This window comes from Melopsittacus undulatus, chromosome 9 (genome assembly GCF_012275295.1).
Source record: "Melopsittacus undulatus isolate bMelUnd1 chromosome 9, bMelUnd1.mat.Z, whole genome shotgun sequence".
Lineage (NCBI taxonomy): Eukaryota > Metazoa > Chordata > Aves > Psittaciformes > Psittaculidae > Melopsittacus > Melopsittacus undulatus.
Genome location: NC_047535.1, coordinates 43,163,460 through 43,190,138, shown reverse-complemented (window position 1 = coordinate 43,190,138; position 26,679 = coordinate 43,163,460). Strand labels below are relative to the sequence as shown.

The 26,679-nt window shown below is 35.6% G+C and overlaps 1 protein-coding gene across 1 annotated transcript in view; it reads right to left on the bottom strand.

Annotated features, from left to right (window-relative positions):
- The window catches only part of CACNA2D3 (calcium voltage-gated channel auxiliary subunit alpha2delta 3), a 425,935-nt gene that overhangs the window by 311,959 nt on the left and 87,297 nt on the right, over window positions 1-26,679 (bottom strand). Inside the window, exon 3 of the mRNA XM_031046070.2 lies at window positions 21,232-21,348. Coding sequence (XP_030901930.2) covers window positions 21,232-21,348 — 117 coding nt within the window. The remainder of the gene's footprint in view (window positions 1-21,231; window positions 21,349-26,679) is intronic.

The window sequence follows — 26,679 nt, the reverse complement described above, 5'->3', positions numbered from 1 at the left end:
CTGATAAAGTGAATCAATGCAACCAAGTCATCTTAAAAGACTGGTTTTGAGGAAGGTAGCTAAGTTAGAACCTAGTAGAAAGTACTAATATGGTAATTCTGAACATTTTCAGTCCCATCCTTATAAGCAGTTTCATAGATAATACTTCAATTTATGCAGACTATACTGGTTTGGGCTAGTTTCCCAGATCATTTACACTGTGGTACAACTTTGTACTGGTTTTAAAATAATTTTATCTCTATTTTACAACACTGCAGAAAACCTAAAGAAAAAAGAATTACCGCACTAAGTGAGCCAACATAGTGGCAATATTGTTCTGTTTATTATTCCCATCTCTATTTTGCTTTATGTTTGCTTTTTTTCTGATGCCATGGAAGTATCAAAGGATATGCTAATGATAAACCATACTGCCAATGACAGGTAACACTTCAAAGGTGAAACGCATAATTCTCTAATAACCTTGGTGGCATAATCACCTTCCCCGCAGCACAGTGCAAAGCCACTCTTTTTGTACTACATTACTCAGCCTCAGAAATTAAGGAATAAATCCTGGGTTTTGTTGCTGGGTTTTTTTCTGTTTTGGTTTTAAAACATCTGAGTAAAAACTTATTTGGAAGTATCACTACTTCAAAATGGCAGTATTGTGTTTCAGGTTCAACTGTTAAAAGGATTTAAAAGATACCTAAACACTCTAAAACAGCAGTTGTTTTCTACAAGTATACTGGTAAAGCTGCCCAAAAATATCTGTTCAGCCATCTCGAACTGCAGTATTTAATTCCTGAAGTTTGCATGGCAATTATATTCAAATAAAGATCAAATCTTGAAAAATTATGTGGTTTCCTATGTGAGATGTCTAACTATTTACATTCCCAGAGTAGCTTGGAGTCATTCACTTCTCAGCTCATTTAACAGATTTTACACATTTCTTCCACCTCAATTAATGTTGCCCGAAACACAGCAAATTGTGGAATTATTTCACACTATAGAGGAACAAATATTAGAACCATTCCTAACCAACCTGCAAAACAACTATCACTTTTACCTTATAACAGGAAACACTACACTGTCTTCACATCACATTCTACAACCAGAAAGCATACACTATATTCAGTGGATTTTGTCTTTGCACATTACTGTAGGCAAATGCTTTAATAAGCTTTCCTCTAAAAACTCAAATGCAGAGGAGCTTTGTGCTTTCAAATCATATATTAATATGATTGCAGCACAGATTTTTTAACAACAGAAGCTTATATATACTGACCAATTTGTGGGTTTTTAAGAGATGTTAATATGTACAGAATAGCTTGATTTCAAATATTAATAGGCTCAAATTACACATTTCATACCTGAAGCAGGATATTATACTACCTCCAACACCACACAGCAGTGTCGGCACGTTAAATTCCAGCAGTACACGAGCTCCCCACTTATCACAAACATGTCCTTTTCCTGTTCCCAAAAGATGATATATATATACAACAGTTTCTTTTTTGCTTTAATAATGTTACTTGAGTTACTGTTGATTTTTAGCTGTTACTTTTCAGTCATTCATATGTTTTTCTTAAACTATACATTAACATTGCATACAATGGAAAGAGCAAGGACAAAGGAATGTGCTTTGCATTAGGAGTGGACAAAAAAATTGAGGCTATTTGCCACCCATTCCTGTTAGAGTTCATTGTATCATGTGAAAAGTAAACCTACTTCCCACAGGCTTTTATTGTGGAAAGTTCCAACACCACAGAAATTAAGCCATTACTGCTTCTTTTCACACTGGAATTGCACAGTCATCCACATCCATTGGCAATTTGAAAGCTACTTTTCCAGGGGTCCCCCAGTGTGGAATTTACTCTGGGATCTCTGGAATGGTATCTGGCAGAACCCGGATTTCTCCATTGCAGGAGTTTAGAAGGCAAGTAGTAAGCTATCAGTATCAGCTACAATATACATTTATTCAATCATTTTGAATCCGTCCTTTATCCAGATCAGGATTTCGAAGTTTGGGAACACCAGACAGAACACCACTAAGAACCCCACTAGCTCTGGGTTCAAGAAAATGGATTTCCCTGTCTGAAAATTCACTCTGTTTCAGTCAAGTTCCCAGAATTTACTCCTTCCCATCATTCACATTGCCTATGCATTAAAAGTACATTCAAGAAAACTAAACACATGAAGATTTCAGAGTATTTCCTATGAGCTACCAGGATGAAACAATTGTTTGCAGAGATGCTTCAACAGCACTGAGATGAGCCAGTTCACAGGCATTTCAATTTCACCTCAAGTGCTAACAGAGGACTTCAGAGCAGATGTCTGTGACCCAGCCAACACTGCTTTGGTTTCAGAGCCATTTGCCTTCAAATGAAGGCTCCCTTCCACAGGCATTGTAAATTCCTTATTCAGAAATATAGGTTAAGGAATTTCAAACACAATTAATTCTGTCCTTTAGCCAGAGAGAAAAGTCAAAGCTTCCTGTGTCTGCAGCCTGACCACTGACAGAGGAAAACCAAATCAAACAAGCTGTTCATTCAGGTAGCAAGGTGAGCTATGGAGGGGAAAGGCTTAACAATAGTATACCTTGCTCATTAACATGTAGGACTATTCCAAGCACATGTTCCATAGTTGCATTCCATGCAAGGATCTGTAGATCTTTCCTGGATAAGAGAGCCAGTATCGGTCAGAGGAGAGCTGCAGAGATGGAACAGAACACTGCTCACAAGCCTCTCTTCACAGAAGGAAGCTGCCTAAGGGAAGCAGCACAGCTGGGGGGGGGGGGGGGGGGGGGATGCTAAATCTGGGCTGGTTTATTATCTGAAGTAATGAAATGAGCCAGGGTGGCATTTCATCCTTGAGGTTTAAGGTTTCTTTTCAAATCCAAAGAAAATGAAGCTCACAGATACTGTGATCTAAGACTGACAGATTTCACACAGCTTACCCCAAAATTAATAAATGCCTTGATGGTATTCCTTTCTTTTTTAATTAAGTGATTTCCAGATAGAGTAGACAGCAGTATTAAAATTAAAGGACACACCAAATCTTATTACTAGTTTTGCTATTCTGCAATTCCAGTGAGAATTTTGCCATTTCCAGAAGCTCTCTGTATTTCTGCCTAGTTTTTGTCTTGTTCTGAGGCAAATTGGATGCCAATTCCAGAAGATGAGGAAAGTGCTATAGAGAATTAATTTCAGCTACAATTCCTATTTCAAAGTACCTCTTTGAAGGTAGTACATGCAGCAGATTTGATATTCTCAGAACATATGCATCACTGCATATCTACTTTGCCTGACAGTTTAAGTGAGACGTTTAAATATTCTCTTGATTGCAGTATTCCACATTTCACCTAAGTCCCACAAAATCCGTGCTGTCAACGTTTTCCTCCTATATGACATGGTACCTATCATGACACATTCTGAATTGTAAGGAACATCCACAGAGCAGAAATGCTAGCTATGCCCTATGGCAAAAGTCAGATTAATTGCTAAAACAAGAAAGAGATCCAAAACACTGCTCGGGGACCATTCTGCAACAGTATCTCTTGCCAAAGGTCCTTTATGAACCTTGAAACTATCAGTACACAAGCTGAATATACATCAAACCTAAAGAAAAGAAAATAGTCCTCAGGTTTAAAAAGAACTTAAAAAGAACAACTAGATTCTATAATTCCCCTCCTATACGTGAGAGCAGCTGTGTGCACTCAGATCCTGGAGCCCATCTAGACCAGCATTCAGCCCCTGAAGTGGCCAAAAGAAGAAATCCAAGGAAGCAGAAAATAACAATGCAACTACATATGATAATGTTCCAGAATACCTGCCAGGCTTCCAGCCTGAAGGACATCATGAGAATGGAGCAAACCCCTTAGGAACTGCTCAGGAAAAGAGCAGCTGCCTGCTTTCCAGTTCTCCCTATTATTTAATGTTACTAATTGCTTTTATATATCACATCCCTCAGTACTCTTTTTTTCCAGAGTGAGGAATCCACACGTATTCAATCCATTTGCAATAAAGTAATTCAAACCTATGATTATCTTTGCTTCCCTCCTCTAAACTTTAAGTTCATTATTGTCTTTCTAAGGCCAAATGACCCAAATCCCACACTGCTGAAGGTGCAGCCGCATTGTGAATTGTGGTACAGTTTACACGGGAATTGGGGAGTTCACAGTGGCCTTCAACGCAGCTGAAAGCACAAGGTGAAAAGCCTCAGCATAGACCAGAACAGCACTACCAAATTGCAAGTGAGGTTTTGAGGTCTGAAACATGATCATATTAGACTGACAAAACAAAACTGGACTGCCCATACTACAACTTCTGCTATGACCACCAAGTCCTTGGTCACCACTAAGTGAAATCTTATGATCTTTTCTGCTACATCATTCTTGCATCATGATTCTGGTCACTCCATCACAATACCACAAGCACTCACCTACTAGAAACATATATATTTTTTGTTAAATAGTGTTCAAGAATTTCAAATGTCATCCCTGAGTTTCTACTTATGAAATTTATAAACTGAAGTTGGCATACAAACTATTTTCTTTATTTTAATCCCCCTGATAAATGTCAGTCTGACCATCACTAAGGCAAAGTGAGTTCTTTGAAAGCAGGATTTTTCCTGGGTTTTTTTCTGTTTTAATGACATCTCTAGTTATCTATTACCTAAGATCTCAGAATCCCACCATTTTTAAATGAAGTAGTTGTTTTCTGTGCTACTTATTTTGACATTAAAATAAATTACAAGAGAAATACTGAGACTGCCATTTAGCATTTGTGGGCAAGGAGGAGAAGAGGCATGGGGGAGAATACTGAAGACAACTGAAACACTGAAAGGGCTTCCCATCCAGGCCCCATAGAAGGGATGGGGATCTCTCCAGCTGTGCATTAAGATACTGAAAGTTAAGAATGGAATTAAGTTTACAGTTTAAATCTGATGTAGCTTTTATTTGAAATTTATAGAGCTTTTCTTCAACACCATAAACATTGCTCAACCGCCTGTGGTATGAGGTCCTATTGGAGCACAGATATTTTTGGTTTTATTCCTTTTTTAAGTATCACAAAACTGCATTTTATTATGAAATTGCCAATACCTGGGGAAATCTATTAATGCTGGAATTTGATAGGACAATGGAGCACCTACTCAGAGACTGCCAAGTTATGATTCAGTAAGCAGAGTCAAGGTTAGACTCATATGCCAATAAAGATTCATTAAGTATGAAATACAATATCAGCAGTGTCATTGTAATGACCTGAACACTAATTTTGGCTCAGAGTACTCAAATTCCCCAATGAAAGAAAGGCAATGGGGAACAATTTAATAGCTTTTAATCACAAGTATGATAATGTGTAAAACATTTGAGAAGATATTGGAACCTATATAAAAATAAGAGTAGGCAAGTGTTATACAATGTTGCAAAGTAATGGTATTTACATAGATTTTTCTGTATTTATTTCAGTGCAAATAATGCTTTATTTTCCCAATTATGTTAATGTTAATGATAATGTTATGATTACTGCACCAAAACAATACATTAAAATTATTTGCATCATGTAATTCAGGTACGATGCCATATCAGAAGACTAAAATACCTAATTCAACAGCACCAGGGGAAAGGAATAAAATTCATGTGTATTTTTTCTACTCTCAACTCTTCATAAATAAAGAGCATGAGAAATACTTAGTAGAAAAGGAAGGCTGGGTTTTCAAAAGAATCCAGATTGTGTGGGAAGAAGCAGCAAGGTTGATATTCCCTTTCTAAACTAAAATTGAAATAAAATAAATAATTTACCAACCTCTTTTTATTGTTTTGTTAGTTTTGTATTTTTATTAAATTTTACAGGCTGTTTTCATGCCAGTAGGTTATACTTGTTTGTCTCCCAAGAAGCATTATAGGCAACCAATAGTAAAATCAGACTGAATGGAATTTCATTGTGGATAAAATTTTATGTTCCTTTAGTTTAGACTGAAATTATCATTTCTGCCCACTTTGGACTGCAGTGCAATTCATCAAATCACTTTCTCATTTCTACCAATTACGCTGATACTCACAAGGATTTCAGCCTCGTAAGATATGCACAAATATGGGAGCAAAACAAACGTGGGGTTATGCTGCACAGAGCTTCTATCACAGGACTAGCACTAAATTCTCCTTGAAGAAATGCACAATGTTCATGGCTACTTATAAATGCCATGTATTTTCCTATCTGTTCACAATGAACATATAGTTCTAGTAAGGAATATTATATTAATAGATAAAATGAACAACTGAAATATGAAATAAGAAAGAGCTATTTTCATTAGGTTTACAATGTCAAAGATAAATCACTACTTTAGTTATGGAAGAAAAGAAAGAGTACACCATCATAGTTTAAAAACACTTGAGTTAGATGGTGGGTAAACAGATTAAAATGCAAGATGAAGACCCACATGATGCGTAGCCCAGAAGTGCAGACCAAGTAGATGTAATCATGATTATGAAACAATAGTTTACAGAGGGCTGAAGATAGAGAAGAAAATCAACAAGTAGTCCAAAAATAAATCAAATAAAACATAAGAAAAGCAGAAGTTCCTTAAGAAGTAGCAAACCCGTTGGCAGGGAGGCAGCCTGACTACAAAGGATCTGAGAAAAAAGTGGCAGGCAGCATTGATAATAGCATAAAAAAGTGAATTATTTGCCTCAGAGTTCCTTACAAAAGCCACAAAACAGTAATCAGCAATTTTATTTTTAAATGAGAACATGTGCTAAAAAGAAAAAAAATTAAAAAAAAGGAAAAAGGAAGAAACAAAATAATTAAATAATTTATATGAAACTCCCAGAACAAGTGGTAGAATAGCTTCTGGCTTAAAGAAGTCTATCAAGACACTGACAATTCCTTTAGTGCACACTGTCACTTGGAATTACCTAAAATAATTAACTAATCTCCACTCCTACAGTTTCCTAACCACAAACACCATCTCCTTAGTCATGAAAAATGGTGAGCCATTCTATGAAGTGTTTGTGTGATATATTACACACAGCCAGGGAAATGGAGTAATAAAATATATTTCCACCAATAATTGTGTCCTCAAACGGAGAACGCGGCACTGAGGAAAAGTTCAGAACTGCTACCTGCAGCCAGGAACAGAATGTAAGATACTGCCTGTATTCTGAGAGATACAGATATGCTTGAAACAGGTGAAAAATACTGGATTAATATTACAGTAAAAATATACCTCTTTCATCTGCTCGCATCCATCAACATTCATGGTATGATATGTAACAAAGCTGACTTTCAATGGCCCAAGAGAAGATGCGGAAAAAGAAAACCCCATAGACATCAATCAGGCAGCTCTCTTTATATGGGTTTACACTTTGGAGTTTATCTAGTGCTGAGGAGCTATTGCTACATTTTTATCCTGCAATACTCCGAGGTCTCCTGCACATTTCTTTGGGTTTGTACAAAGAGGCTAGGCCAGCATCATCTCTGTGGTTCACTTCTCTCTCTGGACAGACAAGTAAAAGCACACAGGTGTGCCTAATACCTCATCACATTTATCTGAGCTCAGAAAGCATGATGAAGAGGAGGAAGACAAAAGCCAGAAGCATGCAGCATTTTCTAAAAGAAAATGAGTTTTTTTGTTAAAGATAATAACAGCTCCCAAAGAACTGTACTGTCAGCTCAGCAAACTACTTAGTCTTTCGAAAGCATAACATGCATCTAATAACTTCTAAACTTCAGCCCTTCAAGGTGTTTACAGAATCACAGCAAATCAGATTATGCTATCACACCATATATATAATGTGGGCACATGAGAAGAAAACCCCTCCAAACCTCCCTCCAGCACTGGACAGCAATGCATGCTGAAGAAACAGGCAATCAGTGTTTTATGGGTTTCTGGAGCTAAAGGTTGTCCATCAGTATATTAATTAGCCACCTCTGGACTCATCTTTTACAAATTTATCCCATCCCTTATTGAATTTCAGTCAAGAATAAAGATCAAGAGGGTAGTGATTTAATCTGTAGATCATGAACATGGAATTATATAAAAACAAAAGGAAAATAACTATTCCCATTTTTATAGTGATTCATAGTGACATTTAAATGGAAACTGCTTAATTCACAAGTCAAGGCAGTATTTCCACTTTTATATGTCAAAAACTTTTTCATTAATATAAGATAATTTAGTCTTCTTAGACCAATCTCAAGAATAACACTGTAGTAACATTTTTCAAGTGCAAAAAGTACAACTCCATAAATATCCCTAAATCTAACACAATTAAGATAAATGCAAAATTAATGACTTGAATTACTAATTTACTGGCACATTTACAAAGTGTTAAATTACCATCTCACCACAGGGTATGGGAAATGAGTGATAAAAATATGATTTTCCTGATAAAATTCAGTTTCTTCAATATGATGAAAAATTACAATGTAAACCAATTTTGTTTTAATTACAGATTTTATTCTAGTCTGTTGAGCACATTAAGCACGACAAACCTCAGTGTGCTAGCTCCAAGAGGTACCAAACCCAAAAAACCCACTGATGAAACAAAAAGCATAAAGTAGCAAATAAATGTGTTCCCTACCTGTGTGACAAAGATTCACCAGTTAAATACTGTCCTATCCTTACACATAATAATTAACCTCAAATAATTAATCTCAGATATCCCATAATTTTTTCTGGTATGTGCAAAAGGCTGTCGTGTAATCCTTTTGGGGAGATTGCAGTGTATAGCCCATACTAGAATCAACCCAGGAAAGGTGATGTACAGATACGAGAAATCTCTAAGTGCATTTTTCTGCAGCATAGTTTGCTTCACCAATTCCAGCTTGATTTTAAAATAGACATTCAAAGGTACAGAGTAGTTATTTCTTTTTTCTTGCATATAATGTTTAGGTTGCAATTTTTTATAGCACTAAAATGGCCCTTCAGAAATAAAGGGCACAAGATTTTTTATAATGTAGTATTTCTGGAGTGCTTTGTTCCACAACAACTTCTGTAATTTAACCTATATAATAAAGAACAGATTCATCATTAAAACTTCATTTTATAGTACTAGTTTAGAACTGTCTATTTCTTCCATGAAGCACCTTTTTGTTATGATTTACACAAACATTTTGTCCTCCTGGAGTACTTGGTCAGCACTGCCAGAAGTAAGCATCCAAGATATGCTGTGCTACCTTAAAGGACAGAGAAATGTATTTGATCCAAGAATACATAGCTATGTCTATTTATACAGATAGTAAAAAACCTTAAAATGTTTTCTGTAATTTATTGTTTGTTCCCTTCAGTGTGTCTAATTTTAAAACCTATACCAAAATTAATATGGCAGAATTGCATGGCATTGAAATCAAGATGCTGCTTGAAATAAATGGCTACACAGTTGTTTTTACTATTTCTACAGCGCCAAAGACAATACGTCAAATGGCATTTCAGAAGGAAAAGGAGTTACACAATATTCTGCCTTCCAAACTTAAATATCACAAAACCAAAAATCACACTTCTGCTCCCCATCCCAACACAGAGTTTTAACCTTTGTTTTTCCATTTTGAGATTATAAATCTCAAGCACAAGTGTCATGCTCTGTACCTGCTCTTTCACAAGTGCCCTGCAGTACTGATTTACAGAGCTGGGGTCCTCAGTCCCTCTTTCCACAAATCCTAATTCTAATAACATAAATGTTTTAAGATCCTTTTGTCTTTTACACAGAAAGATCTGCCTGGACATTTTCATGTAAGCTCACATTCAAAGCCTGTCTTTGAAAGTCATTTGAAATTCATTAACATCTTTTTAAGCACATTTTAATAAATCAGTAAAATTGATCAACAGCAAGGCTGGTTTTAGTAGGATTCTTTCCACCTCTCCTACCATCCTGATTGACCTCCAGTGTCAACGACCAAAGTACCATCAGAATTTGAGCACTGTGAGATCCAGGCTTCATCCGCTTTATGTTATTCCTGGGATGTTGCCCTTCTGCCTTGCAAAAGCCTCAAACCTAACAATCGATTGGTGCCGTGTGTAAATCAGTTTCCCTTATTCCCTCTGAAAATGAAGTTCAAGTCCCATTGCCTTTTTTCTGAAGCACTACAGATTCAGGTAACTAATTTGAAACATTTTTTATTAGATATGTAGTCTGATCTGAAGAACTCAGATTTCTGCAGTTAGCATCCTAAGAACCTAATTATTTACAAATGATCTGGAAGAAAAGATGCTCATCTGCTAGTATGGGATGCAACAGCAAAAAAGTTTAGCACAGTAACATATATAATATCAGACGTGAAGTATCTCATGTACACAAGTGATTAGACAACTCCCCTGAACACGCGCAGTCACCACAGAGCTAAAAAACCACACAAATAGGAAGGTGGTTTAATATGGTTTTAAGCCATCACTGCCACCCCAATAAAAAGAAAGGAAAAAGGTGTGAAGGGCAGCAAAAAAAAACCCCAAAACAAAAACCAGTGTCTCATGCAATGAACAAGGGAGAAAAAAAAGCAAGCCTCTTAGGGTTTTGTGTTGAGATTTCTGAACTGGATAATTCTCTCCTTTCACCACAGCCACACAAACATTTGCCACAGAGCAATGGAGGGAAAGGAAAAGTAATGGAGAAAGGAAAGGAAGCCAGGACCTCTGGAAGCTGATGGGACACATCCTTTTGAAGAGCCAGTAACAACTTCCAAGAACATGGAAGCACAGGCTAGGGTAATTCAGATTAGGTAAATCAAAAGATTGAAACTTTTCTCTTGGTATTCACATCAAAAGAAAGACTAGTTTTAAACATCAGATGTTCTGGTTTGAGTTTCAAGTCTGATCTTTGTTATAGTTGCCTTGCACACAGCTATTAAAATACACTCCAAAACAAGAATGTTAACTAAATGCTTCAGTTCAATCACTCCCAAAAAACCCTGCTTTTCCAGTAAACAAAGCAGCAGCTTGACTCACTTCCTATCTGCTTTTGTCTCCCATGTTTCACATAGCACCAGGCCAGTCATGATAATCCTGAAGTCCTGATTTACTCAAGCAGAAATTATGGCCACCTAAAATTCTATGCTTTTGCAGAAAATTTCTTTACTCCCTCCCTCATTGGAAGCTGCATAGAAGCATCAGAGAGCCTGTGCATGCTACTAGAGTCCACTTGTTTTTCCAGTCTTAAACTGTTCAAGTAGGGGAAGGAGCATGAACGGTTTCCTATATAAACCTATAAATTGTAATTCTATTCAGATATGAAGTTAAAAGTAACTATAGTGTCCAGGGAAAATTAGATGAGGCAAAATAACTTCTGAACCACTAAAGTGCTAAAGATCTAAAAGGAAAGAGAAAGAAACTGTGCTGACCAGTGCTGCTCTACATTTGGAATATGCGATCGGCTGTTAGGAACAATATAACTAATTAATTAACCTGGAAGTATTTTAGGTTAAGCAGACATCTTCCTACCTAATTACACTGAAGTCAAACTCAAGAATGGTGAAAGTGAAAAGGATAAATGGGGTATTTGCCCCTCTGTTGTCTGTATATGAGGTTCTTCTCTCACAAGGGTGCTCCAGTGGCAGTTTAGGCTACTCTAACATACCTGGCCTAACACAATAATTGCCAGAAGCTCTATCACAAATAAAGAACAGAGTGAAGAGTGAATTCTCTGGAAAATAACAAAAAAATCAAAAAACCCCACAATACAAAGCCAAAAAAAATCCCAAACCTAATTAATTCTCTTTACAGCTCTTTTCATTGAAATACTTCTGAGCATTTCACAATGAAGAATCACCCACAGATGACAGTCTCTCTTCTACTCAAAATACTGATAAATGACCTTTCATTAAATCCCCCTAAGAAAGCTATTAACAGGCTCCTCCTTACTCATGCTCCAAGCATTCTCTTATGCTCCACAGTCTGAACTCTAAGCATCATTCATGTAACAAGAGAGGCAACAGCCTGAAAATCCACTCTGTAACTAATGCAAGTTATACCAGAGCATTCTCTTTAAGAGAATACCATTTCTCATTATCTAAGCATTAAACTGAATGCATGTAAGGTTTCAGAAAACAAGCTAATGTTTTACAAACAGCTAACAAGCTACAGTACATCTTCTCAAGAGAATACTTATATAGTAAATTAATAGCATATATCAGCAAGCACTCTAAAAGTGAACTGAGCATTTACAATTTGACATAAAAGTACCAGTATTTGTAAAATTTGAGAATCATCTTTATCATTCCAAAACCAGATTTAATGATATGTATTTATTATATGAAATAAGAATTACAGTTTTAAGTTGAACAGGTGACAGTTGTGCAAGTGGAATTAAGTTTTAATTATAACACATTACTATTTGAAGCGACTCATTTAAATCATGAATTGAACATCAAGTTGAACGATATGACTGTATTTGTTAAAATAATTAATGGTTATGTAAAACATTAAAATATGCTAATACCCTGAGAAAGCAGTAAGAAAAAAGGCTACATGAGGCTAATTTATCCTACTTCATTCTTCCAAACCTACTTTACTGGCTTTTTTTTCCTGCTGTGTGGAAAGCTATTTTATGTAGATGGCAAAGACTGAACGTTACGTTGTTTTCCAATGAAGTCTAATATAAGAATTAGTGTGTGAAGTGGCTGGGGTTTGATTTTTCTCTGTGCCTGTATTTTTAGATAAGTACACTATCTTTGAATACTTTTAATTTCATTTCTCAGCACTGAAGATGAAACAATCATTATTGTCTTCAACAGCAAATCCTTTTACGCCTTCACTACAAGTTTTCTTCACTTTTCCTCACTTTAAGGGTTTGGGGTTTTTTTTCTAAATTCACTAAATTTCCCAGGACTGGATAGGCTGTGTGTGGACTTTTTTTTTCCCAACACATACAAAAAGGCCAGAGTTTAAAATACAGGCAAAAGTTCAAATAAGAGTTCAAGTTGCTTCTTATTTTTTTAAATATTGATTTCAAGCTGTACCAAGACAATAAAAGCTCCAGATTTAAAGAGCCATAGAAATATGCACTTAGTAAACAGTAGTTCCTAGATATTGCATGGACCACGTAATTTACATAACTCCCTGGAAATCTTGAAAAATACATAACCCTGGAATCTCCTAAATATGATCAACATAGAATCATAGAATAGTTAGGGTTGGAAAGGACCTCAAGATCATTTAGATCCAACCCCCCTGCCATGGGCAGGGACACCTCACACTAAACCATATCACTCAAGGCTTCATCCAACCTGGTCTTGAACACTGCCAGGGATGGAGCATTAACTACCTCCCTGGGCAACCCATTCCAGTGCCTCACCACCCTAACAGTAAAGAATTTCTTCCTTATATCCAGTCTAAACCTCTGCTGTTTAAGTTTCAACCTGTTACCCCTTGTCCTATCACTACAGTCCCTAATGACATGATCTACTGTTCCTTCCTGGAAAAAGGGAGCTTGCAAGGTCATTTTTTCTTTAATACATATCAGTCCTCAGAGATCAAAAAAGAAAAAATTCATTGTAAGCAGAGAAAAAAAAAGGGGGGGGGGAGGGATGGGGGTTGATTTACAAAGTTCTTTTGATTTAATTACAGTCACTGCAATGAAAGAATTCCTGAACTTTTAAGAAATAAATTATTAAGCAGCAGCAGAATGGTATCATGGAAGTTTAACTGGTTTTCTTTTCTTCCTGTGGAAGTCAAATGTTGAGAAACTTGGTATGTATGTGACAAAGCAATTGAATTTTTCAGGTTTTACCTCTTCCACCCCATCACTACCTGTTTAAAGAACAGCTTTCTCTAGACTCAGTTAACCTGGATTTTAGGACACTTCAGAGTCAGATGAAGGCTTAATCACTGCTTTTTGTCTCTCTGCTACAATTCAGAGAGGTCTACAGACAAAATCCCTAACTTCCATTAAGCCTATCTAATTCCATTACATAAATGGTACAGGTATAAGATAAACTGATTGTATTTCATCCCTTCATTTCTTTTGCTCACCATCGTCATGCCTGAGGACAATCTCAGCACACATATTGCAACTCTGTGATGGTAATAAAGATTAAGAGAAACCCACCTGTGCTCCAATAAGAGGAAAGTCTCCAAACCCCTACCCCATCAGAATACATAGCAACAACCATTTACAAATATACACATTTTTTGTAAAACTCGATTGAAAAACAAAGCAGCATTATGTGATCTAGCTGATACTAGCAAACCTACAGTAGTTTTGCTAATGCTTCATTTAAGATTCTAATGCAAAAGCAGCCCTTAAATCCAGTGGCAATAAACAAGAGAAATATTTGCTTTGCCTCTAAATACTCTTCAAACTGTGACTATAAGGGTTATGTGTTAGGTTACTGAATACTCCTTTGGAAATCAGTGGAATGCTAACCATCTTTTCATTTTCCTCCTGTAGTCTGTTTTGCCAAAAAGTAAATAAAGCTCTTATAGCTTTCAGAACAGGAATCCATCACTTACATACAAAGGATATCAGTAGAACTATGAACAAAATTCAAATGATAGCAGAAATAACTAGCAACAATTATAGAGTTAAAATACTAAACCTGAATACAAAAATACTGCTCAAAACCTCCAACTTGTTGGCAGTAATTAATACAAGTGTAGCTATCTCTCCTTTATTATGTCTTTATTCTGCAATCAAAAACTATTTTTAACTATTTATAGTGACATTAGGTGTTGATTCACCACAATTTCTTTCCACTCACAAGCATTTATAATTTCTTCCTCCAGTAATTTTATGAATAGAATTGGGTTTTTTTTTTGCCTCATTTCCATTTGCTGATAAAAACCACCCATCCTACTACTTAAATATATATATATTAAATATATATATATATTAAAAAAAGAGAGATCAGAATAGTACCCATTGAACAGCTCAATTTTAAAAAGGGCATGCTGATAGCCATTTATCTCCCTTCTAATTATGCAGATGCAAAACAGCTCAATGAGGGAACAGAGTGGATAGCTAAAAACTTCTTATTCTACATTTAGAAATAGTGAGCTTGATGAAGTAATGTTTTGACATTTAAGACCTTCCTACCTTCTATTATATGAATATGAAATATGAATGATTATTTGCTTCTCTTCTCAACAATGCCATTCCCAATCTAGCCTGGATCAAAGTGATAGAAAATCAGAATATAAATACAGTGTAATAAAAACACACAATGGATATTGAAGACAGTGTATATTTAAAGCAGACTCCAAAAAATCAGCTCAAAAAACCATCTGGAATATTCCTCAGCTAATTTTTCCTTTAGTCACTGTGGAAAGCCACTATTTTCCAGCTTTCAAGTCAAAAAAATACAACCTAAATCCTAAGCCCCATCATGCAAAAGTATTCTGTCCCCAGTAAATGATTTTAACTGGTATAATGACATCATGGTGACAACCTCAGCTTCCCTTAAGTAACGTGCAGGAATCTATAACTAGAGATTACTTTCCAGCAGTTCTTAATTCAGAGAATATGTTGAGAAATAAAATGCAACAAAATTTATGCATATGGCTGTTATTTTAAAATCCCATAGTTGAAGGAATATCAAGCATTTAATGCATAATGATGTCTGCATTAGTGACACCTGGCTGTAAGAAACAATACACAATGGATCTCAGACACTGGCAGTGTCTTGTAGTATATTACACTTGATATATTTCTATCTTTGTTATAAAAATAAGATAATTATACTGCTGGGAAGTTTTCTGAGCTGTAAAGTGCACAAAAGATCCAAAACTCTATGAATGTTTAGACATCAGCAATATGGTTACCCATGATTAGCTTGATAACCTACTTGGATAACCCTGAAGATTCATACCTCCACTTAGAGATAAATGCTCCTTCAATCTATGTGCAAAATGTATATGTATGCAAGGTATTAATTCAAGCCAGACTCCCTTTAAATATAATTGAATAAAAATGTGATTTTATCTAATTTAACATATATACTGCCCTATATTCAGAACTATATCTGCTTTTGTCACAGATATTCAACACACAAAACCAAAAAACAGCTCAATGGTATAAAGAACATAGATCCCAGACTACTGAACAGAAAGGCACACTTTTTTGGTTTACTGACTGTTTTGTTTTTAATCCTACATCAGGTTCCCATTTTCCATATTAACATCACAATACTTTTTTGTCTCTAGTCCTCATCCATTAAATAAACCTTCAATAATTTATTCAGGTCCCTTTTACATCACCCATAGTGCCCTTTCACTGCACTGTGTTCTCCAGTTCTTTCTTATGACTGGGTTTTCTCTGCTTTTCCTCAGGGAGGATATAGACTCTCATCCCTGATTCTGGTGACACTTGCAAAGACTTAACCACTGGCAAAAGTGACAATAGGTTTAAACAAACAATAGGGAAAGAAAACAGTCAATATTCTCAACTGAAGAGCATGACAAAAATTACCCACCCTAAGAAAAAAAAAGACCCCAAGAGATTATATATGATTTTCCTTATCAATCAGAACATGTGATATAAAGATACCTTTCCAAAACCTGAGTTTTATTTAGTTTGTTTTCTGTAATAACAGTCTTACAATGAGTTCAGTGACATCAAGTGGAAGCAGCAATCCTAAAGTGAATGACTGAACTAACTTCTGGAATGGAAAGGTATTTAACAGTGGGTAAATCAGACAAGTTAAGTGTCTGGTTTCAAAGTCCCATTCTAATGCCACACTCAGCCAACCAGAAAACAAACCTACCTTCTACGCCAGTGTGTATGATCAAGTGGGAAAAAACTTCCAATTAAGTTACACACCAAAAAACAGTTAAATTCCAAATACACTCAATAAAACAGTAAAGTACATGTGGGTGGTTTGTAAATAAAAGCTACACTCATTGACTACAATAGTCAGTATGAATTCTTTACTAAGCTTTCATAAATAAGTCTATTCAAAGCACTGCAAAATACTTCTATAGAGAAAGAAACTCCAGGACCTTGCCCCCTCTCCTTTGGATTACTTGTCACGATATCCAAGTTCATCCAACCATGTTCATTTTGCACTCACCAACATATCTTTTCATTTCCAATAAAAATTAATTTATTGATAAGGACAGCAATTTACCAGCATTGCTTGGAAATATGTGGATGCAGTACATGTAGTTTAATAATTTGCTTATATGTATATGTACATTTATATGCACAAAATCAATAGTAAGTTGTATCTAATTATATTATACATAAGTCTCAAAATACATGTGTGCAAACATATGTACCCACACAAAGATACATCCACATACTAAAATGTGCTAACAAGATATGTATATGAATAAGCACAAACACTGCAAACACATACATTACAATTCAACCGTGCATAAACAATATCACCTTAATAGCATCTGAAAAGAGTTGAAAGACTGGTGTAAAAATCATTGATGGAAAAAAAAGAAAAATATCCATTTTTCTTCATTGCAAATGTTCGTTAAATGCAAATGCCAATATTCTACTCCTTGGAAGAACGTTTGTCTGCATGTGGAATTTCATGATAAAAAGCTTTAAAGTCCACGGTTTCCCTAGATAAACCCCACTGGCTTACTGATGCATGAATGCACTGAAATTGAATTACTGTACAACAGCAATTACTTTTCACAGTACAGTTATAATGAGAATCAGCTTCACAATGAACACCAGGCAGCTACAGCAGGAAAAGTTAATAAAAAGAAATCTCTTATTTGCATTTTCCAGTGCAGCAAAGGTAGTTGCCTTAATGGAAAATAATCCTTAACACTCAATTTGCCATTTTACAAGTAAATCAACAATCGTTTTTAAAGGATTCTCTTTACTTGCAAGGAAACACAAATAAAAGTAGAAATTCAACTGCATAGCTAAAGTTTTAATAATAGCCTTTTGAATATTCCCTGTAACTTATTTTCCTTTTACTTTCTTTTTTACTTCCCTTAGTCTTCCTTTGATTTCATCCTACTACACCATTGATTAGGAAAAGTAAAAGCACCAAATGAAGTTTTGATTCCTTTTTTTCACTATTAAGCTTGTTGCAGCAGTCATTTTTTTACTGCGCATTAAGGCATCATGCTCCATTCCTCTTCAGTTTCAAATGAAGTGGAATCACTAAGCCTTTTAAAGCTTCTAAAAAAATAAAACAAAAATCACAAATAACTTTAAATTTAGACTGATCCTGTGAGTGAAACCACTGAAAGTCCAAGACAAGTGAAGCAATACCACAAGTAACAGTGAACTATGCGAGACTGTCAAAAGAACCATTTGGGTTTGGTTGTAAAATTAAACTCACTGCTAAATAACTCAGGAAAGATTTCTACTTATGCCACCTTATGGGCAGTGAGACATTTCCCTATTTGACTGTTATTGTCATAAACAGATACATCTACATTGTCTTAGCTAGAAACAAAGCATTAGTGACATCAGATCAAAACCACTCTTCAGTGGTTTTAACTTAATGTCACAAATATTTCAAAATGAAACCTGAAGTTGCCCCTGAGAATTGATCAAGTATGGCAGTGCTAGGAAGGGAAGAGTTAACCAAAATATCCCGAACTGACATAAACCTAAGGTAAATAGTGAGCAATGGGGGGGGAGTTGCTTGCAAGGGTTTCCATCAGTAAGTAGATGACAAAAGGTTATATAATTGGTTTAGCACTTTCAGTTTTCCATTTATTTTATGTATCTGACAGCACAAAAATAGGACAGTCTGTGATAGGATAATTGCATAGTGAGGGGTAATTCAAACAGTGGATGAATATGATAAAAATCACACTGAACCAACTAATCACTGTGAAAAGCTATGAGACAGAAAGATAAAAATTCAACCAGAATATAAAGGGGGAGGAGGGAGAAGAGAGTTCAAATGTGATTAGTAGCTTCGAACAAGTTAATATGTTTGAAAGCAGAAAGCAAAACAAAAAAAAAACCTGAACATCTTTTCAAGCCATCCTATTTCTAAATTTCCAGGTCTTTCTTTTCGGCCTTTCATGCAAATTAAATATTTTATACACAGCATCTTTCTGAATAATTGCCACAGATTGCTGTATCTGCTAGGACCTGAAGTATGTTGATTAAAATGTTTTATCTAAAAAGTACTTTCAATTAAACCATGGATTTTGATGTCTGCTTGAAGCTAACTCAATGGGTAATGTTGGAACATGTTTTCTGAGCACCTGGATTTGAATCCTCACAATGATCACCCCGTTATTTCTAGAGCTGAGACACGTTTTGCAAGGCACTCTTCCTTTAGTACTTACCCCAGAATTTCTGCAGTGCATATAAAATGCTACTTTGAATTCTAGATGTCAGTGCTCTTCATACAAGTTTCCATCAAAAGCTGATGTCAAAATTCTTTTATTTTGGAGCCAAGGTAATAGATTACTACTTTGTTTCAGTGTGGAGCTGAGGTCAGAGGTCCATAGGAATTTGAATTCCTATCTCACCTCCCCACACATAAGGAAAAAATTATCTGTGAAACACCAAAGATGGGATCCATGCACAACCTACACTGTATCAAAAGATTTTGTACCTAACAGGATATGAAATGATAAGCACTACTCACTACTGGAACAGAAAAGGTCATCCACTACATCTCCAGCAACCAAGATGGACCACAGTATGGAATTATGACAAGAAGAATAATTTCATTGGAAGATACTCCAAACAGACCATGTTTTCAAGGAAGTGATTCTTGCCCAAACTAAGCTTCTAGTTTCCTTTCCAAAGATGGAAACCTTCCAAAGAAGACTCTGGATTTGTCACATTTTCTGGCACTAAAACCCTTCCATGCATTGTCTAAGTTCACAGAAGTTAGACTTATTTTTTACTCAGAGCATAGTGGCCTATATATTCTTCTTAGACAAAAACACTGTCTGCATAAAGAGGCCAAACCAGCTCTAAACACAAACATTAAAAGAAACCCCACATTTGTTACAAAGTTCTAATTGAGAGACAAACTGCTCTTTCCCAACACCAATTCACATTGACGGAACACAACTCCTGACAGCAAATATGCAGCTTGCTGGTGAGTGTTTCTCTGAGAATGTTGTTTTCCACATTGTTCTGATCCCAGGGCAGCATTTTACTCTAAGGAACAAGGAAAACACCATCCTTGCCCCCAAGTCAATATTTTGCAGCTTCTGGAAGCCGTGGCACACATCTTACAGTGTGGTTTTCTCTGAAAAACACTGTAAAAATAGCACTGCAGGGTTCCATGTTTATTGTCTTTCTCTGCTTTCCTGCCAAGTGTGTTCAGTTTACAAGCTGAAATATGTTTTACTTCACTGCCAGCACAGAAAATTCAGCCTCTAAAATGCAGCCAAATTCCTTCCTCTCTTTTGCACCATAACAAATAACAAAAGACTGAAGGCAAAATTGTATCTACAGTTACACAAATGGAATCCCTGCCTTCAGGCAATGCCTTCATCTCAGTAGTTGAGAGACAGAGACCTTCAACTCAACTGAGCGGGTAGATATGTCTGAAAATGAGATGGTTGATGGTAAACTGCAACACCATTAATTTCCTGTTAGCTCATTGCGACAGGAGATGCAACAGGACAATCGCCTACATTTCTGGCAAAGAACAATGCAAACTATAACAGGAAAAGCTGTTATTCTTTAGGACATGCATATAACAATGAACTCCTGTTCAATATAGTAAAACATAGAACAAATTTTTTCTTCTTTGTTTTCCTTTTTATTGGTAAGTCTAACCTAATAGGACAGCAAAGCTACTACAAAAGACGGATCAGAATGGAGAACCAAAAAAACACCCAAGCAAAAGCTACAGATGTACTTACTTAACGATTAATAGTTGCCCTTAGAGCAATGTAGTACTTACCAGAATTAGAGGATGTTTTGATTTAGTACTATTTGAGGTACCTGCAAGTGAAGTCTATCTTTCTAGATTTGAACTAAAGAGCAGTTACTGAACTCTGAAGATTCCTTGCTATAGTATTTTCATAATAGTGAGCAGTGAAATTAAGTCTGCTTTGGTTTGATATTCCTGAAATTTAATGTTTTAACTCAAAACTATATGTAGTTATGTTTCACTGAACATAAATGATATCTTACAAACTCATATGGGAAACCAGTAATCCAAGCCTAGTTATACTCTTGCATTTATCTATTGATGGTATAAATATTTTATACCTATTCTCTTGAGCACTGATCTTAAAATATTTCTGAATGCTTCAGCATTTCCAATTCAACACCTTCAATTGCTAGGACAGCTTTCAGAACAGAGCATGAATTTTTATATACTTAGTTTTATATCCTAGAATTAAATACCAGATTGATCTGAAGCTTACCCGGACAGCTTCAGACTTTTTATGGAACATTTCTTCCATGTTCTTTGCTAACTTTTTCACAAGCTGAAGACCATCGATTTCTTCTATTGCCACATCCTTCTCATATTCTTTGTATTTCTGGAAAAGAAGAAAAACAAACCAAAACAAAGAGTTAGGGAAAAGTTATTCAGAGTGAACTAGCTGAAATTTGACAACTAATTATTAGTTTCATATTACACTTTTGCTGACATCCTTAATTTAGTTGATGTTTATTTGTGTGACAGAAGGCAGCTTTGTGCCAAGACACTGTCACAGGGATAGAACAACTGGGTTAGAACCAGAATTCCATTAAGAAAATGTAATAGAAATATTTATCGTGTGCACTGTAGGAAAACAATAATTCCCCTTCACAATGTTTAAATTTCTCCTCCTCACAACTGAACAGCTGAAATAAAATATAAAAAAAAAATAAGAAATTAAAAAGTCCTCATATTCCATCCAAAAAAACCCCAAAAAACATTTAAACACAGTGATATCCTTGGCAATCCACTGTGCCTTAGCATCCTCCTCAGCTGAACTTCATGTAGATGTCTATTTCATGAGCTTTATAAATACTTGCACTATGAATACTTATACTACAAGCTTATCTAGACATTCTTAACTTTACATGCAAATAAAACCCTAAATAAACTATCAACATGAGTCTTTATCCAAATGCAAGCAGAAAAACATCCTTTATATGATATGTATGCGCATTACCTTATGATCTCTTTTCACAGCATAACTCTCTAAGCACTAAAAATATATTAAAAATATATTCAAAACAATTTTTATCCTCTTTTTTCTGCATATTAACCTTTTTTTCCTTGTGTTTTTCTGTTTTACTAGTGCTTATAATGAAGCTTGTAAGAATATAATAAAAAAGGCATTTAATACAGAGAACATTGCAATTTCCCATGTCATTCCACTACTACAATGTTCTAAGAAATGATGGCTTTCAGACTAGTTGCTGCTTACCACTACCTAAAACACATATGATTGTGATGAAGTAATTTCTCATTACCTAATCCTTAACTTACATCACATAATTGTACCTCCATGTTACTGTGAGGAACACTGAAAGCATACCTGGCTTCTACCAGCTTTAGGCCTGTGTCCAAAGAAATGTCTTCCAGATCTCTAAAGCAGACTCAAAGGGCATCTCACAGCACAATACTTGAGTCAATAAAATGAGGTGGTATCATTAGAAAGGTTTATCATTAGAATTTGCCTGTAGAATAATAATCATCTCCAAAACTTATACAACTCCAGAGAGAGAAGGAAGAACTAAGGGCATCAAAACCAGGGGCTCAAATCACCTGGATGAACACTTAAACGATCAAAACAGTGAGTAAGTCAGGACCAGTCATGTCCCAGCTGGCGACAGAAGACTCTACTGAATGCCTGTGCATGCTGTACTCATTCCCTCTGACAAAACTAATTCTCAAGGTAAAGTGACACATTGGACTTTCTTTACAATTTACACTTCTCTGCACAAAGTTGTGTGAATGTTTTTATAAGCAAATAGTATTTGGTAAAAAAATCACTTGCAGACAATTTAATTTAGATTATTAATTTAATTAAGATTATTAATAAACCAAAATCAGCAGTAAATAATGAGGACACTGATTTTTTTTGTTACATTCTGTAATTTCAGTAGTAATTTCATTTTTCTATGCTATTTCACTTTATGAGGCTTCAGGCTGAGACTTTAACAGTAACCTAACCAAGGCAAGATACCCCAAGCAGACCATCTGCATTTCACTCCCTGGAGGCATAAGCAGGAGTTCTGATTTCAACTCTCCAAGTCCATTTAAGCCATTAGTAAATTCAGTGCTCTCCACTCTGAAATAATTAATTTAGGATAGTCCAGTGATTTGTCTAAAATAGAATATTCTTTTTTTCTTAGTTACTGGAGAAAACTTAAGAACACAGTAAACAAGAGAAGTAAATGTTTTTGTAACAAATAATGACTGTGATAAGACATAGTAAATTCAGAGTTAATTGAAAACACCCCCAGTTAATGATGTCAAAGTCCCACAGGGTTTGAAGCTTTGGAGAATATAAAGCAAATGAAACAGAATACACTGCAATGAACAACTGTTGTATTTATCATGTCAATAGATCAAGTACAAATTTGAACAACTTATTTCAAGCTGCACCTACGACACTCGATATATCAAGTTCTGATATAAAGGGTTTGCTTCAGACCTGACCTTTGAGTTCTCAGAAAGTATTCTAAAACACATTACTTGAAGAGTCTGTCTTCAGGTCATCAGATTTATCGATTTAAGCTTTGCCATCAAGTGAAGAAGACCAGGTGATTATTCACCACATTTGTTTGAGAGCTTAATGGAACAGTTGAAGTGAACAGATTTTCTAGGCACAGAGAATCACACCATATAGTCTACTAGGCTATCTTGAGAACATATTAAAAAGTTACACTCCTCAATTTTGAGTAACTCTGGCCTTAAACCATGACACTAGTGTGCTGAAAATTAATAATAACTCAAAATAAAATAGAAGATTTATTAACTGATGATTTATAAGTATGCTGGTGCATAGTGAATAACTGCATTTTTTCCTAATTTAAACATCAAAGTTCCAACATAGAAATGAAAAAGTAAAACTGGAGGAAACAGAAAATATTATTTAGCTTCTACCTGAAAAAAAACCACAATAAAACAGATATCTTGCATGGTGCAAAGTTAATTGCTGGAAACCTTTAAGAACGTTCACAACAAACTAGGAGTATTTACTTGAGCTGCAAGACTTTGGCAACCAAAGAGATTTACATAATAAGAGGTTTACATAATAATATGCATTTTACATTCAGTATTTTATTGCCATCAAAATACTTCTATTATTTTCTCAGCCATCAGTGGAAGACTCTAAAACAGGAGAGATTATGTGGCTGGAAAAACACCAGCTGTTTTTAGTACCCTTGTGCTCAAGTGATTGTGTCTAGAGGGAAGAGGCACCAGTTTAATCTGTGCGCGTCTATGTACTTCCTCTTAGTACTCAATGTGCATAAGACAAGGAATTTAGATTCAATGTAGGAAACAGCTGATTTTATATCAATGTAAGAAACCTGAATCACAGCAGGCAGTAAAAAAACAAAGCCACAATAAAACTATACAAAAGATGTCATTAATAATGGATTACCTTCCTTTCACTGCAAAGGCTGTCTGACCTGCAAGCTGTCATCATTTTCCTACTACTAGAATTTTACATATTAAGTGTTTTTAATTTAAATAAGTTAGCTAAAACAACAAAGAAATACATTTGAAATAGTTTTAAAATGAAATTATTTATTTTAAGGTGATCTTGAGAAAACAACAGTGTGACACCACAGTTACAATTAAGCTAAATGCTGTCAAAGACAGTGGAACCCCCCCCCCAGATTCCAGACCAGGATATCCTTTATATTGCAGACCTGCAAACTACCTTGGTAGTACTGCTACTTTGGATGGCTCTTGTAAAAGTGCCCTAAATAGCCATTTCCCTCCACTGTAAAAAAAAGATGGGGTTTTAGGGGGGTTGTTGTTGTTTTCTTCAAATATTCCTTAATTTTCTTCCAGTAAAAATGCTGAAAAATTCTCCACATGTGTAATATAACCAATAATACATTTCAAATGTTATTAAATAAAACAGCCTTAGCTTTGCTATAAATAATTGACTTGCATAACAAAAGTGTACAGAAGAGTCAGAGATGGACTACTTCTCTAAGTGGATTTCCAATTGTCTAGAAGATGGAGCAGACACAACTTCTGATTTGCTGAGTTATAATTAAAAAAATAGAGAAAAAAATTGGAATGCTGACTCTTTCTGCTTGCGAAAATCAGCATTCACTAAGAAATCCTCCAGAGAGACAAGAACATTTATCATTTGAGAAAGCACACAAAAAAATACATTATTTCTTCAGTATCTGTTTTGCCAGATCATTTCACATAAGCACGAGAGAAAGACAGACAGTAATTCACTGTCAGAACTTCTACTGCTTTTCATGGATTTACGTGTGGGGACTTCTTCTTGTATGACAAATGATCATCTAGAAATTACATACCAGCAAGCAAACTATACAAAATTGAAGTCTGAAGCATTTAATGCAAGCCAATTATTTGGCACTGAAACAGCAGCAACACACACATACCGCAGCAAACAAGACACAAACCAAACCAACCCCAAATGAAACACCACACCATACAGCCTGAGTGACCAAGGTAGGACAAGAAATGCTCTCTTGAAGCAAGAAAGAAACCATGTGTCAGCTACAATTTGAATTGTTTCTCCCCAAACAAACATATTTGTGTTCCTATTTGTATCTACTTCTATCAACTCCTATCAAAAATCAAGGTAATTGACTTTATGCTGTATATAAAACATTCCAAGGTACTTAGAAGTGTGTGAGGAAGAATCCTTAGTCTCAGCCTCTTGACAAGTCTGTGGGAGCTTTGCATATGTGCAGACCACTACAGCCATATATGAGGAAAAGTCTTCCCACTTCCTGGGATTTTCAGGGTCAGTAAATACCACAACCATCCTAATTAAAGAAAGGGGTTTACTCACTCAACAGGAACTTTATAGTGAACCTTTAAAAATTATCTGTCCGTTTGCTTGCGTACTAGGAACTGATATACACCTCTGAGGTGTATGTATAACTAGAGCTTGCAGAGTTGTACATGTTCTACAAACATTGCTATTTGAAAGCTTTCCTCACATACATGTTTTACATACATATGTGCGCATAGATTTTTTGTTCCATAATGAAAAAACAGAACCAGCATGCAAATGGAAGATCAAGTATCTATTCAATCTACCCACTGCTTCCATGAGAAAGTGTTTACTCCATGCCATTTAAATAAATAACATAAAAAAATCCCAAACAAATACAAAAACCCCACCCCACACCAAAACCATTCTCAGATGTTCATGTCTCAACATTGCAAATATAAAACGAGATTACAGAAACAGGCTCTTTTGCTTAAATCACCAAATTCTATTTCAATGAGTATCTACTGCCCAGTAGAAAGGCTGTGCAGTGCTCTGCTTGAACCATTTAAGCTTGCTTCACACTCTCTGCCATGTAAGTTCCTGCAGTGACTCCCTTTGGTGCAAAAGCACTGAAGTGCCACAGGAGTTAATTGGCTTATTAGAACTATTTTAATTTGATGTTTGAGATGCCCTGACAATCAAATGTAATCAATAACTGAGGCTGCAAGGCTGCAAAAAGCTTACAGCTAATACAATTTGCAGCTCTTAATGTGGTTTCTTTAGTTACAGAGTCAACAGCTATGTCAGTCTTAAAGAGTTCTGTCTTACTTCATTCTTAACCCCTAAACCCATGGATTTCTTCACTGATGTTGACATTCATACCCAAAGTAACCTTGGATTTTTAGGTCAAGATCTTCTAGAGCGTAGGGATCAGAA